Source organism: Nestor notabilis, unplaced genomic scaffold (genome assembly GCF_000696875.1).
Source record: "Nestor notabilis isolate BGI_N333 unplaced genomic scaffold, ASM69687v1 scaffold4179, whole genome shotgun sequence".
In the NCBI taxonomy this organism is placed as follows: domain Eukaryota; kingdom Metazoa; phylum Chordata; class Aves; order Psittaciformes; family Psittacidae; genus Nestor; species Nestor notabilis.
This window is the reverse complement of record NW_009943102.1, coordinates 38,560-56,431: the sequence shown is the minus strand read 5'-3', so window position 1 is coordinate 56,431 and position 17,872 is coordinate 38,560. Positions and strand designations below refer to the sequence as shown.

The following is a 17,872-nucleotide window of genomic DNA, read 5'->3' as shown; positions in this document are numbered from 1 at the left end:
GCCTGACTCTGAATCGGGACTGCGAGTAGTTGGCCTTCAAAGGGCACTTCTGAGTTGACTAACGTTTTGAATTGTCTTCTGAAGGCTCTCTTGATGAATAGGAAGCCCTAGGCAACTTCACTAAATCAGGCAAACTACTTGGATTCGCTGAAGTTACATGGAGCAAAATGTCCACTGTGTATTCAGAGATCCCTAGAAAATTTAGGGCTTTTTTACAGAGCACTAGTTTTAAGAATAAATCTTATTTCTTGTGAATGTAATGGTAGTAACCTAATCATCACTTTAAATACTCCAAGTATCCTTCCAAGAGTCATAAAGAAGATTTTGTTAGTCCATCCATAAGGATGCTAGGTTTTTACAGAAATGAGAAACAATCAGATCATAAATATTGCAAAGCCTGCCTGTTTTTCCCTCTCTGTTAAGACATGTTGATTCGTGTTGGAATTCAACAAAAATAACGTTAAAGTTGAAAATCAATTTATATAGAGAACTTGTGCTCCTGGTTATTTATTGGTGTTTTTTATAGTATCACCACCACCCCCCACTTTTATCCATTCTGCTTTTTCTTACTGTCCATCATATAGGGGTAGTATCACTGCTAAATCTCATTTATTTTGTTTTACGCTTCTTGCCAAAGGATCCCCAGGGTCAAAAGAATGCTAGTTGTATTGAGCTGGCATGCTGCTGGCCTGAAATGGTTCTTCATTCTTTATGCCCTTTCTCTTCTCCTGCCCGCATTTTCCAAATCATCCACAGATTTACGAATATGATATTGACCTTAAATTTTGTCGAGTTAAAAAGTAGTTTTAAATGAGGCTTATTCTCAGCTGTTGCTGCATGCATCGTGGTCTAGGAATTACATGGTATTGTACGTTCTGTTAATGTAATAATACAGTATGGAGAAAAAAATTGCAGCATGTGGTTTTGTTTTAACATTGTAGAAAAGACTTACTTGTAAGTAACATTTCTGAGGATATTTCATTCAAGAGATGATAGGTTTGCTTACAGAACAGAGATCATGCAATGTGTTCTGTCTTTGGAAAGCCAGGTGAAGTGGTGTGATTGAGTGAGTTGATCAGTTTAGTGGGAGGGGACAAACGTGCTGGGAAAGGGTGCTAAAACTGTGGGCAAGTGTTTTTCACTGAAATAAACCACATCAGACTGAAACTTTATAGTGCTTCTGGGTTTTTTTCTCTTTCAGATTACAGCAAAAGCAGCTGTCATTTTTGTTACACTTCAGTATAATGTTACCATTCCTGCCACAGGTATGTATCTTACAGGAGGTTAGTACACTGTGCTTTCTAGACTGAGGGTAAGTGCATTTGTCAATTTGAATAGATAATAAGCAATTTTCAAGGACTTTATTTTTATTAAAACTCCATTTTAATTAATTAGGCTAGGGACAGCGTTTCTGTTCTGCTGGATCCATCATTAGTGCTAAAACACCATCTGACTCTTATTCTGATTTTGTGACGATCTTTGCTACTCAAAGCAGCATGATAGTTTAACATCATTTTATTGTCCGCTTTCAATGCATTTGAGTAAGCTTCCTAAATGCACTTAGGTTTTCATTTTTATAATATATCTTTCCAGAATCAAATTTAGTTTGTGATGTGATGGAGAAGATGACTGTAAACAATATACTGACCTAACTCATGATATGGTGGATTGACTTATATTTGTTCAGCTGACTGCAAACCACTGTCTGAAAGGCTTCACTTTGGGAAACAAGCTTGTTAGCTATTAAACTGTATTGGTGGCTAACAGTTAATTCTGTTTGTCTTTTAGAAGAACAATCTGCAGAAACAATCTCTCTCTATCACTATGGCATCAAAGACTTGGCTACAATTTTCTTTTACATGCTTGTAGCAATAATCATACATGCTATAATTCAGGAGTACGTACTGGATGTAAGTACAAAATATTAAATCCTTTCATGAAGATAATTGTCAGGTTTTAATTAGACTTTAAGACTATTAACTTAAAAGCAAACTTTTGCATTAAAGCTTTTAACTGTTATAACATGCATTGAAACTTTTAGATGTTCTAGTGCAGTTGACAGGTGTTAAGTACTACAGCATATAAATAACAATGGACTTTCATTTCAGAAAATTAATAGGAAAATGCACTTTTCGAAAACGAAGCATAGCAAGTTCAATGAGTCTGGGCAACTTAGCGCATTCTACCTTTTTTCCTGTGTTTGGGGAACAAGTATTCTTGTCTCTGTAAGTATGCTTTCTCTTCTGATGTGTTACAAGATTTCAAAACTGCACTTATGATGATAATTTTTTGGCTAATTTTTCTGGTTTTAGCTGGATTTAATATTAAAGCAGGGACAAGTTTAGGGATTCTGTGTAGGTTGTAGTCATAACTGAGTATGAAGTCCAGTAGTGTTACTGTTGCTCAGTCTGAGTCGACTGAATAAGCTGAGGCTTTTTAATCCTTATTATGATACTTCATTCTCTGTAGTTTTTTTCTGTATTGGCTTGTTAGTGTAAACTAAATGTAAAAAAAAAAAGCATCATGCATAGCATTTTGGCAGCTTATGGAATGTGTGGATGAACAGATTGCTGTAGGCTCAGGTGAGCATGCTTTCAAATGGTATGCTCTTTGCTAGTGGCTGCATGTGTATGAGCTTAGTTTGAAAAAAAAGTGGGGTTTTTTCCTTAACATAATGACTCCGTAAAAGTTTTCCTTCTCTTAGTTAAGTTCCAAGCTAGTCAGCAGTTTACAGAGGAAGAATTATAACTACAGTGATGCTGAAATAACCACCATCTCATAAGGACACTGTATCTTGAATGAATGCTTGATTTGTTGGTTTGCTTTTTATTTTCTAAACCAGCTGGTCTTTGGTTTAGGGATTCGTGAGGTTTTTCTGGGGTTTTTTGTGTTGGGTCTTTTTTTTTTTTTTTAATTTGGGTTTGTGTGTGTGTTTGCTTGTGGGTTTGGGGTTTTTTTATAAAAGGAAATATGTTGATCTGCAGCTTTTAGTTGTGTGTGTAGATGTATGCATGTTTGTATGTACACACGCATATACATAAATACATGTATGTATGCTCATTCATTATTTCTGACTAGGAAGTGGCATCTTTGAGGGTTTATTGGTTTTGTTGCTTGTTTTCTTTTAGGAGAATTATATATCAGATCCAACCTCTCTGTGGAGGGACTATCCACACACTCTGATTCCGTAAGGCCTCTTCATTAGAGGATTGTTGGGGAGAGGAGGGAGTATTTTAAACTTGGGGTGTATCATGTACAATTCATGTGGCATAAGTAGTCTGTAAGACTGTATTAGTTGTTCATATATTTTTACTCATATTTATGAAGGAACTTGATTCTCTGTCAGTTTGTAGCTGCAGAGTTCTCTTTCTGTTAGCTGTTATTTAAAGAATTAAGTTTTTACAAGCTTTATTTGTCTTAATGAGTTTCTTAAAAAAAAAAAAAATCTTACTTTTTAGTTGGCTGGCAGGAAGGATCTCCATTTTTCTTTAGAGCCAGTGATTAAATGTGTTCACTAGCAACTTTCTGAAATGTTTTAAGTTCATTGATAAAAAGTAATATTCTTCAATTCTTCCTGTATTGTACAGGTTTCAAATGAAGTTTTTCTACATCTTACAGTTGGCATACTGGTTTCATGCTTTTCCAGAACTGTATTTCCAGAAAACTAAAAAAGTAAGTTCAAAGTGGAAATGGAAAAAACTCTAAAGCAAGCGACTTAAAACAGTAGAACAGAGTAATGCGTTACCCTAGATTTCTTACCTTGTTCTTGCTTCTGTTACCCACTTTTCCTGATGGAATTTTGGGTGCTCAAGTGTCTGTGTGAGAAAGTAGTTTTTTGGGGTTTTTTTGTTAAATCCTATATTTACAACAGCAGTAAAACTGCTGTGTATCTGTTGTGTAAATATTTCTCATCTACTAAAAGAATTTTCCCTTGAACAAATGAATGTGAGATTTTCTTTCCAAACTTTTTTTGTTTCTTGTAATTAGTAGTCTGAATAGTCTCATTGAAATCACAATTGCTTGATGAATCATAACACAGGTGTAGAATATAAGCAGTGAATAATTTCGTAAGTACAAAGAATATTAAACTCTAGGATTTGATTTAAATACCACTGTCTGGAGCAGAAGTTCTGGATAGTTGTGTACTGAATTTCTTTTTCAATGCTCAATTTTTAACAGCATCCTTTTCCCCCTAAGGTTTTTCTCTGTTGGGGTTCTCAGAACACTTGAGTTTGCTGTAGGTTTTGTTGTAGCACACTTCTTGCCTTCCTGGATCAATTTAAGTAGTCTCTTTGCATGTTTTTGTTCAGGCTCATTCAGGCTCATTTTGTGTATGCAGTTTCTTTTTTAAACTTCATTCATTTAAACTCTTAACATGGATTCACTAAGAGCAAATCTCGACTAATTTAGTGGCTGCCTGTGGTGGAGTAACTGCATAGGGGGATGAGGGAAGAGCTACTAATGTCATATACCTGAACTTCTGTTAAGGCTTTTGATATAGTCTCCCACAGCATTTGTACCTCTAAATTGGAGAGATTAATTTAATGGATGGACTATTAGATGGATAAGGAACTGTCTGCTTCCAAAGAATTACAGTCAGTGCTTCAACATCCAAGTGGAAGCTAGTACTGAGTGGTGTCCTTCAAGGATCTGTACTGGAACCAGTGCTGGTTTTGTTTATCTTCATCAGTGATGTAGACAGTGGGATTTGGGTGCACTCTCAGCAAGTTTGCAGATTGACACCAAGCTTAATGGCGCAGTTGATTTGCTTGAGGAAGGGGGTGTGATCCCACGGGATCTTGACAGGCTTGAGGGTTGGGTCTAGGTGAACCTCATGAAGTTGTGCAAGGCCACATGCAAGGTCCTGAACCTGGGTCATGGAAATCCTCAACATCAATACAGGTTGGGGATGAATGGAAAGCATGGCCAGCAGGTTGAAGGAGGTGATTCTCCCCCTCTGCTCCACCCTGGTGAGAATCCACCTGGTGTACTGTGTCCAGCTCTGGGGTCCCCACTGCAAGAAAGTTATGAATCTGAGCAGATCCAGAAGGCGAGGGTCATGAAGATGATCAGAGGGCTGGAGCACCTTTCCTCTGAAGAAAGGCTGAGAGAGTTGAGGTTGTTCAACCTGGAGGAGAGTTGGCTTCAGGGGAGACCTTTTTGTGGCCTTTCCATATTTGAAATGGGCTTATAAGAAAGATGGAGAAAGGCTGTTTATCAGGGCCTGTAGTGACAGGACAAGGGACAATGATTTTAATCTGAAAGACGGTAGATTAAGATTAGATACTGGGAAGAAATTCCTTATGATGAGGGTGGTGAGGCACTGGCACAGGTTGCCCTGAGAAGCTGAGATGCCTCATCCTGGAAGCGTTCAAGGCCAAGTTGGGCCTTTCAACAACCTGGTCTAGTGGAAGGTGTCCCTGCCCCATGACAGGAGGAGTTGGAACTAGATGAGCTTTAAAGGTCCCTTCCAACCCGAACCATTCTGTGACTGTTGTTGCTGCAACTAGACTGCATCTCTGTTGCTGGAGTTCTGATTTATTGAAGAAAATGAAACAGACGTGTTATGTAACCATAGGTCTTTGTTCAAGAGCATAGAAGAGGCTTGGGAAGATAGTGATGAAGTGTTTTGTTTTCATGCTGATCAGACACAGTATAAACACTGATGTTTTGCAGATACACTGCAGATGATGTTCCCATATTGTGGTAGTGATATCTTTGAAATTTAGCTTAATATCCAAGTGCAGAGGGTGTTTTTAACATAAATTCAAGACAGCTGTTGCAAGTGGCATAGTGCTCTATTGAATAGTAGTGTTTTGCTGGGTCACTGCTTGGAATTTTGGCTTCTTGACTTCTGCATTATTCATTTGTTTTAGCAAGTTCATAGTTTATATTTCTTTCACCACTATTTAACCTCTGCCATCTTGGCTTCTATGCCTTATTCTTTCTCTTGAAGGAACCTGCTTCTTTTACTCAGGTCTAGTTGACTGTACTGCTGATGTAGACAAAAAAAAGTTCTTGATTTGGCTTTCTGTATAGCAGTGTATATCTCCAGCTGCATTGTTCCAGGAGGCCTTCAGTCTGACAGCTTCTCTAAGGGTGCAGCATGGGCTGTTCAAATGTTACCTCAGTTCTGTAAATAAAGTGCAAAGGGCTCGTCCTGGAAGTACTTGGAGAAACTGAGCATTTGTACTGGCTATTCTCTGATTTGTCTGAAAAAACTTTTTGTTTCTTTCAGATATTTTAAAGTAGGTCTTTATGTGTTTTCTTGCTCTTTGTGTGTTTGCTGCTGTGACAAGTGTTTAATTGTGTTTTTGTAGGCTTTGGGATGGAATATTGCATAACATAGTATAGATCTTACAAGAGTAAAATTTTAGGCATTATTTAAAAAAGAAAATTATTATTTGCATACAAAATAAAGCTGAAGCCCCTTGCTTGGAGTTTAGGGAATCTTTCCAAAAAGTAGGAGTTTCTTAAGCACAACTGAATGTACTCTGCATACCACTTCAAGACAGATTTGTACCATGGTCTAGCTTATTTTAGTGATTCTTCTGTTCACAGATGGTACCTTCTGCTTTCAGTGTGCTGTGTGTCTATACTTGATTCATGTCTCTTCCTCTTTCTTATTTCATCTCTGTGAAGTGTTCCGTTTAACGAGGCTGGCTAAAACCTAGCTGGAAGTGTGACCATGTGGCTTAGCATGACTGGTTAATAACATTATTCTCTGTATTTGCCAGCAGCAGTCTGCCAGAATCTTGAAAGATCTTGGATTTTTAAAATGGATGTCAACACTTGGAAACCTGTTCATTTTGGGTTCATAGACTGTTACTTTATTTCTGTAGCAACTTGACAGAATCTGACGGGCCACAAACATGCGGAACTGTAGGAAGTTATCTGATGATGCAGTAATACATACCAAATAAGTATCGTAGTAGTTAGTACAAATTCACAGTAGTTGCATCGAATAAAACCAGGCCCTTTTAAAAAGCATCTTTTTCATGTCTCATGCGTTTGCTCACAATAGCACAAGTGTAAGGTACCAACTATTACCGGTAAATAAGCAGTAAGTTATATTTGTGGAATTAGATTATCTAGGCTGAGTAATTCAGTGCCGAACAAGCCGCGTTAAGGTAGCTGATAAACCAAGAAGAATTTCCAAGTTTGTGGTATTAGGTAACGTTGTACAATAATGTGTAGCATTGTGTATAATGCATAATTACTTTTTTTTTCCTGATAGGAAGATATCTTTCGCCAGATTGTCTACATTGGTCTTTACCTCTTTCATATTGCTGGAGCCTATCTCCTGAAGTAAGTAAATTGTAAATTTTGCTGGCTTCATTTTCTGTCCTAAGCATCTAACAAAGCATCTGAATGTTTGTTTTATTTGTTTTGATAGTCTGACCCATCTTGGACTTGTTCTTCTGGTACTGCATTACTTCGTTGAATTTCTTTTCCACATATCCCGTCTTTTTTACTTCAGTGACGAAAAATACCAGAAAGGGTACGTAGACTTTATCTTCTAAATGAGTATAATTTCTGTCTCAAAGCCCTATGTATTTAACTAACCTTGAAACCAAAATAACGATAATGTTCAAACAGCATTTCCTTAGAGGCCACAGTTCTACATACTGTTTAAATAAATGTTAGCAGCAGCGTAAAATGAAACAAAACCTTCCACGCTGTACTAATACTTTAAAAAAAAAAAAAGAAGATTGGTAGAGAAAGGAACAGCATAGATTGTTAATATAGCCAGTTCTGTACAAACTAGTAACATGCTTATGTTCTAATAGTATTGGAAAACATTTCCTATTAAGTCTAAATCAGTTTTCAGAACGTAGTTTTGGTTTGTAAAAAAAAAATAATGGTGAGGCAGGGCTTTTCTTGCTTTTTTGTCTATGAGTATTAGAAATACAAGAGCAGTTTAGGATAAATGCACAATAATGAATTTAGGTAAGTTCTTAAATCTCAAACGAATTCACATGGGGAAGAGTAAATATTTGCATTGTTAGTACTTGTGAATGGAAAATTCATTTAGTGTCTGTGGTGTTTTTCTTGGTAGATTTTCACTCTGGGCAGTTCTTTTTGTTTTGGGAAGGCTTCTCACCTTGATTCTCTCCGTCCTCACTTTTGGCTTTGGACTGGCAAGAGCAGAAGATCAGCAGCTGAATTTCAGTACTGGAAACTTTAATATCCTGGCTGTTAGGTAAAGTGAACTTGGAATTGTTCTAAAGCATGAGTTGTAAACCTGTGTGAAATGCACAATGTAAGTGATACGGTCTTAATGCTAGTAATTCTGAATTAGGTGTTTTCATGCAACCGATGGGATCAATAGGAATAGCTTATGTAACAACTTGTAAGGCACAGTGAAATGAAGAATTTACCATGTACAGCTGATAAATTTGTAACTGGTTGCTTGGGGTTTTTTGTTGGAAAAAAAAAACCCAGAATTTAAAGGAATGTCGTGCTAATATTGACAGAAATTACTTTCAAATGTTTTGGAGAATTGCAGTAATTTTTATTTGTAGAGGTCAAGGTATTACAGCCAAAGCATCTTTGGTCCTGTTTGAAGATTCCTACCTCTTTCTCTGCCTTTATTACAGCTCCTGTTGCTGCTGTGTGATGCAGAATGTTCAGCCAACCACCTGGCCTTTTTATAAATTAAATCCAGAAAAGGAAGTTATTAAAACATTGACAATGTCAGCATTACCCTGCAGAATTGCTACACAGAACTGCAAGACTCTCTTAAACCATTTTCAGCTGTTACTGCCTGGAACCTTGAGAGTAACACTGAGAAAGGAGAAAGTGGGAAAGAAATCTAGTACTTCCTGGGTTTGATGGGGAGCAGAGACTTTGTATCTAGTTTTGTTCAGTTGTGCTAAGCCCAGTTGCCCTATATGAGCTAACTTTTGCAAGGCTTAGGGAGTGGATGCTACTGGTGGGGAGACAGAAAGTCACAAAAGAAAATCCAGGCAAAACTGAACTTTTACAAATTCGTGTTTTTGAGACAGAATCACTCTGATGTGTTTGAGGAGCCTGAGTAAAAAAAGCAGTTCATGACATTGAAGAAACTGTCTGAGGTGGTGTTCTACTCTCCTGTTGTATTTGAATGAGATAAGCTTACTGATAAACCTTTACATGTGTTCACTTTCTAGAATCAGTGTGCTGGCCTCCATCTGCATGACTCAAGCATTTATGATGTGGAAGTTCATTAATTTCCAACTTCGGAGGTGGAGAGAGCATTCTTCTCAGCCTCAGTCCGTGAAAAAGAAGTTTGTAACAGCTAAAGGAAAGAACTCCAGAAAAGAAAGAGGTTTGTGTTTTCAGTTTTTCTGTTGCCATGACTTCTCAAAATTTAGGTAATGGAGAGCCTTCTTTAATGTAATTGCTAGAGAAACATTTTAGGTTTAACTTGCAATTGAGATGACTCAGTTACAGAGACAATATTGGTGGATATTGTTGGGGTTAATAAAAAATCCCTATATATTAATTGTTTGGATTTTCTCTTCTAATTGGCTGAATGAAGGAATTAGTATGTAGTTAATGCAACACAAGATTTTTATTAGGTATAATTTTATCACTTGAGCAAAATGTGCCATGCTTATTCCCTTATAAAAGGGGAGCAGGCACGGGTTTAGTTCTGTTCTTATAATCGATTACTGCTGAATTTTCCTTGCAATAAATTCCAAGCTTGCTTCTCATTGACACTGAATTCTGAGGGTTTAGGGCAAGGAGATGGTTTGATCCATTCAGAAAATAAGCTTATATTGGACTATTTTTACTAAAAATAGTATTTTGTCACTAATTTTGAGGGGAGGTAATACCTACTTACTATACATCTGTGTAGAAGCCTTGGGAAATGAATTAATAACTCAAGGTTTGACTTGATTATGTCACACTCTCTATGGAAAGGCCATGGAAGATGAATTGAATGCTTTTTCCTGCAAGGAAAATTACGTGCTCCTTTAAAAAACAATCCCCACATTTCAGTATTTCTGTTGTTAAACTTCTTAACTGTTAAACATGGTTAAACTTCTGTGTATTTAATTGCTAGCTTGAATAACCTGTGCACTTTTCTGAAACTGCTTAAATTGTTTCAGAACCTTATTTTGGCAGGCATGTATTGCCAACCTGTTCACTTCTTGATAGATCGACTGTAATGTGTAAAGAACATCTGCACTGAGAACTGAGATTTGTGGTCAGAGATCAATCCAGTAATTTTGGGGGGCTTTCCAAGTTTTAATTTTTATTAAAATCATGTTCTTTAGAGTATTTTTTGTATTCCCTTTTGATGATTTGTAATTGCCACAACTTGGCTTTTGTGTGGTGGTGGGGTTTTCTTTTTTTGTCAGAAAATCCAGTTAGACTGGAGTAGCCTATGTAGGCGTACTATTTAATCAGAGCTTCATCTTCATTGCATCTGTCTTTTTTTTGTGGAATTAATTTAAATCTTCTATAACAAATGTTTTTAAAGCATTAACTTAAACGTCATTTTAAACAGTGAGTCAAAAATGTAGCAGCTTTCTAAAATCTGTTAAACTATTTAATTCCTGCAATTTGGTGAAGTTGCTGGTTTTCACCCAGATTCAGTGGAGACTTGGAAAGTGGTAAATGAATAGAGAAAAAGTCATTTAATTGGCATTGTGGTTTAATTCACAGAATAACTGAGTTATCCCTGTGTTAAGGACTGGAGAATTTTACAGCTAATTTTAAATGGAAAGAAAAGAACTTTAAAATGCAAAAGACTAGTGTTGTTTCAGGTTCTTCTGTTTTGAAGATTCCTGCAATGTTTTCTGTTCAGAACACTTGCACAAGATGCAGCAAGACTGTTTTTGAAAGAGTAATATATGCAATATATGCAGTAAGACTGTTTAAAACAGGCGTTTGTTGTTGGAGTTTTTTTCCTTTTTTGTTTTTTTTTTCCTTTTTATTTTTTTTTCCCCTTTCTTGTGGTTGGATGGATTCTTGGAGCCAGGGCACAATGTGTTACTTTTAGACTGTGCCAAAAGCAAGAAATGACAGTAGAAAAATCCTACTGGTGATGTAGGTGGAGTACCCAGGCACATGCTGATTCTTGTTCTTTGTTTTACTTTCACTTGTTTTGACTTAACTGTGAAAGAAAATATGATTTCAGTTAGCTGACTTGGGTCCAGCTCATTGTTTGTAAGCTTAATTTATGAATACCATGAACTTTTTGAAAAGTATCCGAAGTCCACCTTACGTAGGCTTAAAATGGTGGTGCCGTTTACAACCAAGTGTGTTGGATAGACTTTGACTTTTCCAATGTGATTAATTGGGCCCATGTCTGGTCTCATTCTCAGGTTTCTGATTTTGGGTTTGGGGGTTTTTTTTGGAGTTGCTTGTTTGCCTAAATGGGAGCATTTGGCTGGAGTGGGGGAGAGAGGGAGATCAACAGTTGTTTTTTGTGGGTTGGCCACATTCTGTGGTGATCTGCAACACATTTGCAGATGGAAAACATTAATTTAACCAGTTAAAAAAGCCCACAGCAGTTGCTTGAAGTCAGAATGATACTATAAATTGGAGCAGAGATGTTAAGCAGCAAGCATTATAGCTGGCTATGTGCTCTGCTCTTCAGATCTGGGTTTTTGAATTTATTTACTGTCTGACAAGGTATCGCCTTCCTTGGGTTGTGATGAGTCTGAATAAAAGGGATACTTTCAATTCACAGTGGTATCATGTTGCTCCATTTTACTGTAAGTTGTGTGCATTATAAATACACAGATTGTGGGTCATTGTTCTAGGACAAACATTTGCTATAAAATCCTCTGTGGTGCTTGAACAGATTAAAACTCTTGAGACCTTTCGATTGGCCCAGAAGTGGGATAGAAGTTGCAGCTGATAACACGTTCCTGCTTTGTATTCTTAAGATAGGTGCCTGGTCTCGTGCTGGAAGTCTTCAGGTGTACACATACTCATCTCAAATCCAACTAGTGCTTTACTTCTGCCCATCTTTTCTGTGTAAATATCTTCGTTAGAACATAAATTCTCTGTGTTACATTATACACTTTTAAAAATGTGTGTGTATACATAAAGGTATCCTATATATGTGAAAAGCTTGTAAAGGTGAGTGGAGGAGTGTAATTTCAGCAAGAATTAAAATACTAAATGGGTGAGATAAACAATAAAGACCTATACTAGGGAATTCATTACGTGACCTGTGTCTCCAGAATTTCAAAGGACAGTTACATCTACAGGCTGAGTGGTTTACATTTTAAGATAATATCTTCTAAAATATTATAGCTGGTCTTTATTTTCAGTCTAGATATATATAACGCACATACTTAAGTGTGTGGCCATGTCAGGAAACCAGACTTCATCATAGGAAACTTTAAATTTTGCACTTTGTAAAAACTTTACTGTACTGTTAATTATGATGAGGTTTAATGCTGAGTGTTGTTTTTCGTTTTAACTAAGACAATACATCAGAAAAGAAGTTAAAGGACTATTTGTATAGGACCTAAAAAAAAAAAAGTAATAAAATATGAAGTGTGTCTCACTGTGTTTGAAAAATGTTTTTCTTCTTTTTTCTAGAAAATGGAATAAACGGAACAGTGACCTCAAATGGAGCAGATTCGCCTCGTAGCAGGAAGGATAAATCCTCGTAAAACTGGGTTTTATTAAGTTAACTGACTAATGTCCCCAAAGAATCTGCTTTTTACATGGATGGCCCTTCAGCACTAGAGATGTTATGGATTAAAGAAAATACAATTCATGTTTTTTGATTATTGCTGTTGTTTTGAGAAACTTTTTTTAAAAGCCATTTTGACTAAGGAAAAAGGTTTATCTTCAAATACTTGGGTGGGAGGGGAATACAACACTTTTTAAATAACATTGACACTTTTTTAAACATTTATTGTGATGAAATAACTTCACTTAGTGAGGATCACTGTTGCAATGTATTATTTCCTTCCAGCTTTTGTAATCTTGGTGATATATACTGTTCTGCCAACTTCACTTTTTCCAAGTTCCTCAAGAAGTATTGCAAAATAGAGGTAAAAACTTAGTACGCATTTTCAGATACTCTGGCTTTTCAGTTAATTACCTGGAGTCAAATTTACAGTTCAAATTGGGATTCCAAGACCACACCAATAAACCTCTTTATTTTGTAGTCATTAGCTACACAATGTGTGCTCTAAGAATTGCCCCATGTCATTAAAACAAAACTGAACTGATTGGAAATGTTGCAGAGTCTTATTGTTTGTTGGTTAGAAATCTCATACAAGGAGCAAAAACCTTTTTGAGATATAGCTTTAGCACTTGAACATTAGAAGGGAGCATGTATGGTCATAGGAAGAGTTGATTTGAGTAGCACTGTTAACTCCTGTCTGTGCTTTAAAGTGTACGTATCTTGGACAATTAGTGTGCGTTGGACCTTCTTTGGAAACTTGTCTGTCTCATTTTAGAGGGTGGAGATTCTTCCAGTGTGGTGCTTGTGTTTGTTCTAGGAGGCATCTTAATGCTCTGTGAAGAGGGAATTTGTTAGATAAATGGATCGCGTTACAAGAAACATTCCTTTATTCTGACTGCTTTGCTTTGTTTCACCTCTGTTAGGAAATGGTTTGATTTCTCCTATATATATTTTTATGAAAAAGTATTTAAAAGCTAGAACTTCTTAAAACTGATTTATTGTGCCCTTTGCTACAACTGGAAAAGTCTTAATTTAAGAATTTTTCCATTATCTGTCTTTTGTAATTGTATTCGATGTGAAGCTTTGTCCAGTTAATTTTCCAGTTTATATGCAGTTAATGTTTCCTGTGTACCCTTCTGTAACGGGTATAATTCAACCAATTTCACTTGAGAATGAGTTAGAGGTTTAATTTAGTCTTAAGAAGAAGTTGCTAAATCGGTCTTTCAAGTTAACCCAAGTATTGGACTGCTTATTGATTGAGAGGAGTAATTATGAGCAATCGAGCTGATAAATAAGATAGTTTTAATTAAAAAACTGATACTATAGTTAGGTTTATACCCAACAAAGTTATAAATCTGCCTTCTGTATCTTCTACAGTTCGTTTGCTTACTATACAGAATAAATGTTTCTAGTACAAAATCTCTGCAAGTAACTATCCATTCTTCAATTGTTTAGTGCTATTGAGAGTTATTGCAGTATAATTTATTCAATGTTTTGGGTCATTTCAGTCACAGTTCCCATGTATCTGCTTCACAGCTCCTGAAGTGGAGTTGGTCTTGCTTAGCTTGAGAACTCTGGGGCAGCGTGTGCTGCAGTATGCCCAGTTGGCTTCTGTGGCAGTAGCTATACTGTGTCTTTAGTTGAGGAAATAAAACTCAGTTGATGAAACTGTGAATCTGTGTGATCTGACCATGAAATGGAAAATTTGAACTCAGAAATTTTGAGGGAATTGCATACATTAAATACTAAAACCATATTTCATGTCTGATGTTTCTATAAAGACCTTCACAGATGTCATTATTGCATGTGCCTTGCTCTCAAGTTGTACCTTAAGCCAAAAGGGGCAACTTTTTAAAGTTTCTAGTCTGGTACTTTGACTCTTAAGTCAGTTTGCTTGTGATATCTGGTTTTACTGGGGCTGTCAAAATCATAAAGGCAAATGGTATCTTGTAAACCTCATTCTTTGTCACAGTAATCTTGAAATGTAAAAGTCAGGTTCATTTCCAGAAGCTTCGAAAAAGTATATTGCCTGTTAATATTGACATTACTTTTTGTCTCCTTTTGGCCTTAGAGATGTTCTTGGCCTTTGGACTTCTTGAAAAAGGACTTTTCTTTCCACAATGGCTTTCTCTTCATCCTTGCCTTATAGGAGTTATTGCTTTCTTCCAAGTAATACAGAGTAATTTCAGTTGCTCTAGAACTTGGATAGAGTGTCAGAAGTCAGGATCTTCTGTCTCTTGTGTCATAACTAGAAATACATGTTTATCATTTTGGGTGAGGCAAAAGCAATAATTTTTAATTCTCTACCTTGGGGTGGAAACACCTGTGAACTTAGAAGATTTTGAGGCTTCTGTTTCTGGTTTGTTGTTACTTGTTTTGGCCTAAGATTGTTGTTTGCCTGGATAACTTCTTTTGAATTGCTTAAAATTGATTTTCAAATGTTACTGCATTTTGGCTCTTTGTCTGTAATCTGGGATTCGGTAAGCTGGAAGAAGATTAGTTGTCTAATCATGTTTTCTTAATTATGGAATCAGGAAAATTGGAAATAGGAATGTAATAATAAGCTCTTCAGTCATTTCCATGCCTAATAAAATAATTTTTGCTTAGGCTGTAGTAATTTATCCTGGTCAATTACCAGGTCTTACAAAGAAAAAGCTTTGTGTAGATGGATTTGAAATGAGTAATTGATACAGACTATGGATAGGGATTTTTGTTTTGGTTTTTTTTCTTAAACTCCCTCCTCCCTGCCCCATCTTGTCAGAACCTTTCAAGACTTACAACAGATTATTTCAAGACATTGTTTTCCCCTCCCCAGAGTCTGTTTGGTTTATGTGCCAGAATTCAGTATTTCACTTTTACTGAGCAATTATGTGTAACTTCAAAGTACAAACAAGGAACACAGAGCAGCTGAAATTAATTTTCAGAGTTTTTGTTTTTTATCTGGGCACTTTCTCCTCTTGACTAGTTACAAAAATTGATTTCTTCTCTGTGAATTATTCATGAATGTGGCTCTTTGGAAATACTGCTTTTCAGGTGATCCCGTGCCCAAACTTAAGAATGATCAATGCATTTACCGTGCAGAGAAAATGCATAGGCTGTTTTTGCTGATGTTAGAATATGCTGGAAGTGAATAAAGTATTTTGGAATAATGCATTTAGAAAATCGGTAGTTATTGATAAGCATTTGATGTTTTTTCTGAGTACGTGTTTCTTTGAAAATTTCATTTGTGTTTTTGGAGTTACGCAACCCAGAATTGTGATAAGCAATGTGGTGCTTTGGTACAGATGGACTTCTGTAGAAGGGGTTAATACACGTCTGCAGCCCTCTTGCTCTTTGCAGATTTCTGACTCACCGCACCTGAGGTGATTTTGTTGAAGGCAAAACTGGATATTAAAGAGAAGAAATAATTTTCATGGTCATGCTAAGTTAGAAGTAATGTGGATCACTGCCAGAATTAGGGTTCTGCCCCTTGCTTTGTCTAGCACAAGCCTCTCTGGTTGCATGGTGAGCTAGATCAGGGAGCTAGTGCAGCTGAAAACTAGCTTGTTTGCTTAGTTGTTTTTCCACTGGATTAGTTGCCTGATACTAATCCTGGAGATATACAAGTATTTGTGTGTAAGCAAGAAGAAAAGATGCAGGGAAAATGTGGCTCAAGCTCTACAGCAGCTACCCCTTTCAACTGTGCGCTTGGTTGAAAGTTACTCTAGATTACAGTATGAGTTGGGAGATCTCATCAAAGGGCTTCCAGTCATCTATACTAGAAGGAAACTGGTCTCTGGTAGCTCCTACGTGCCAAACTGTGTAAGTATTAGTGGGTTTTTGCCAGATACTATGCAGAAAGGGGAAACTTCACTGTGCATTACTGAACTGAGATAGCTTTTGGGGATTTCCAAGCAGTGCAAGGTGATATTGGTGATGTAGAAATAACAACTCTGAAAATATAGTTTCCCGTGGATTAAAAAAACAAGATTACTTTTCTTAACAGCTGGGAAACTCCAGCTTTCTTGCTTTTTGGGGGGTGATTTTTAATTTTTTTATTTTGTCCTCCACATGAACCTTTTATGTACTGAAGTAGGTCTTCCAGAGGGCTTCGCAAGAGTTGCACTGTCTGCCTGTCTAGGTATGTGGAGGGGAGGGTTGTTTGGTTCCTCTTGTTTTGTTTTCCTGTTTTCCAGAAGTTCACCAGCTGATTCCTAGGTCATACTTGGGTTTGGTTCCACTTCTGACTCAGCCCTTTGGGCCTGTGTTGTAGAAGATGGAGACAGGCAGCTTCAGTGGGCTCCCTATGTGGTGCTGGTCATTGCAGCCTAATTGTTCTCTGGAAAATGTCAAAATCGAAGGGGCTTGAACGAGTAGGGACAGTTGTGATATTTGTAGCGTTTACTCATTGGTGAGAACCTACATACAGAGATACTGTGTTCCAGGGGGCTGTGGTTTAATGCTTGGAGGCTGTGGTAGTAGTCATCTTCTTACACAAATACTTGGGTTGTCTCTTGTGCAGGGTATAAGAATGTCCTGCAAAATTAAGATGTGGGGAAAATGTAAGGAGGGCCTTTGGAAAGAATTGGACTGTAAAAGGACTGATGTCAGTTATCATCTGTTCATCCAATTTTAATTTCTCACATTGTTAGTTGTGGGTTATCTTTAGAGCACTGGATTAGTCCATGCCTCTTGGTTTGGGTTTTTTCTTTATATGGTAAATTGTTATGGATGTGTGGTGGGTATCCACTCCTTTCACTGCTCCCTGAACTAGTCAGTTTAGGATTTGCTAAGCCTAGTTCTGTACGCGTTAAGGAATTTGGTGTGCTTTTCATAACTAAAATAAAAGCAGTGCTGGAGTGTTTCTGGATCAGACGTGCAAGAAGTAAGCACATCAGTATGTTGGGTGTCATCAGAACCCATTTACTGGGAACTGGAACTCTTTAGGATGAATACATTATGATACAACTTGTATTGCAGTGTAGCATTTGGATATAGCTGGGCTGCAGCTGCAGTAAGCTGCTTTCTGCCTTTTAGAGAAGTTCTTTTGATGTTGACAAGACAAAAGGCAACAACTCTTATTTTAAGTTTAAAAAAGAAAATACAGCCTAGGTTTGAATCCAGTATGCTTGCTCTTGATCTCTCTGTATGTGTCCTGTCACTTTTATTTTAGGTTTCTGCAAAGAGTTCATTTTTATCCAGCTCAGGCATGGCAGATCTGTGATGTGAGTGCCAGAAATGCCAACT

At 37.0% G+C, this 17,872-nt stretch overlaps 1 protein-coding gene across 1 annotated transcript; it reads left to right on the top strand.

The window, feature by feature from the left end:
- Window positions 1-1,175: 1,175 nt before the first annotated feature.
- Window positions 1,176-13,190, top strand: TRAM1 (translocation associated membrane protein 1; the record flags this gene model as incomplete). The annotated part of the gene is made up of 10 exons (XM_010021725.1): window positions 1,176-1,265; window positions 1,789-1,910; window positions 2,109-2,225; window positions 3,129-3,187; window positions 3,588-3,672; window positions 7,238-7,308; window positions 7,397-7,501; window positions 8,060-8,203; window positions 9,153-9,310; window positions 12,550-13,190. Coding segments are annotated over 10 exons (1,025 nt in total), but the record flags the coding sequence as incomplete, so codon positions are not given.
- Between the last annotated feature and the right edge of the window lie 4,682 nt (window positions 13,191-17,872).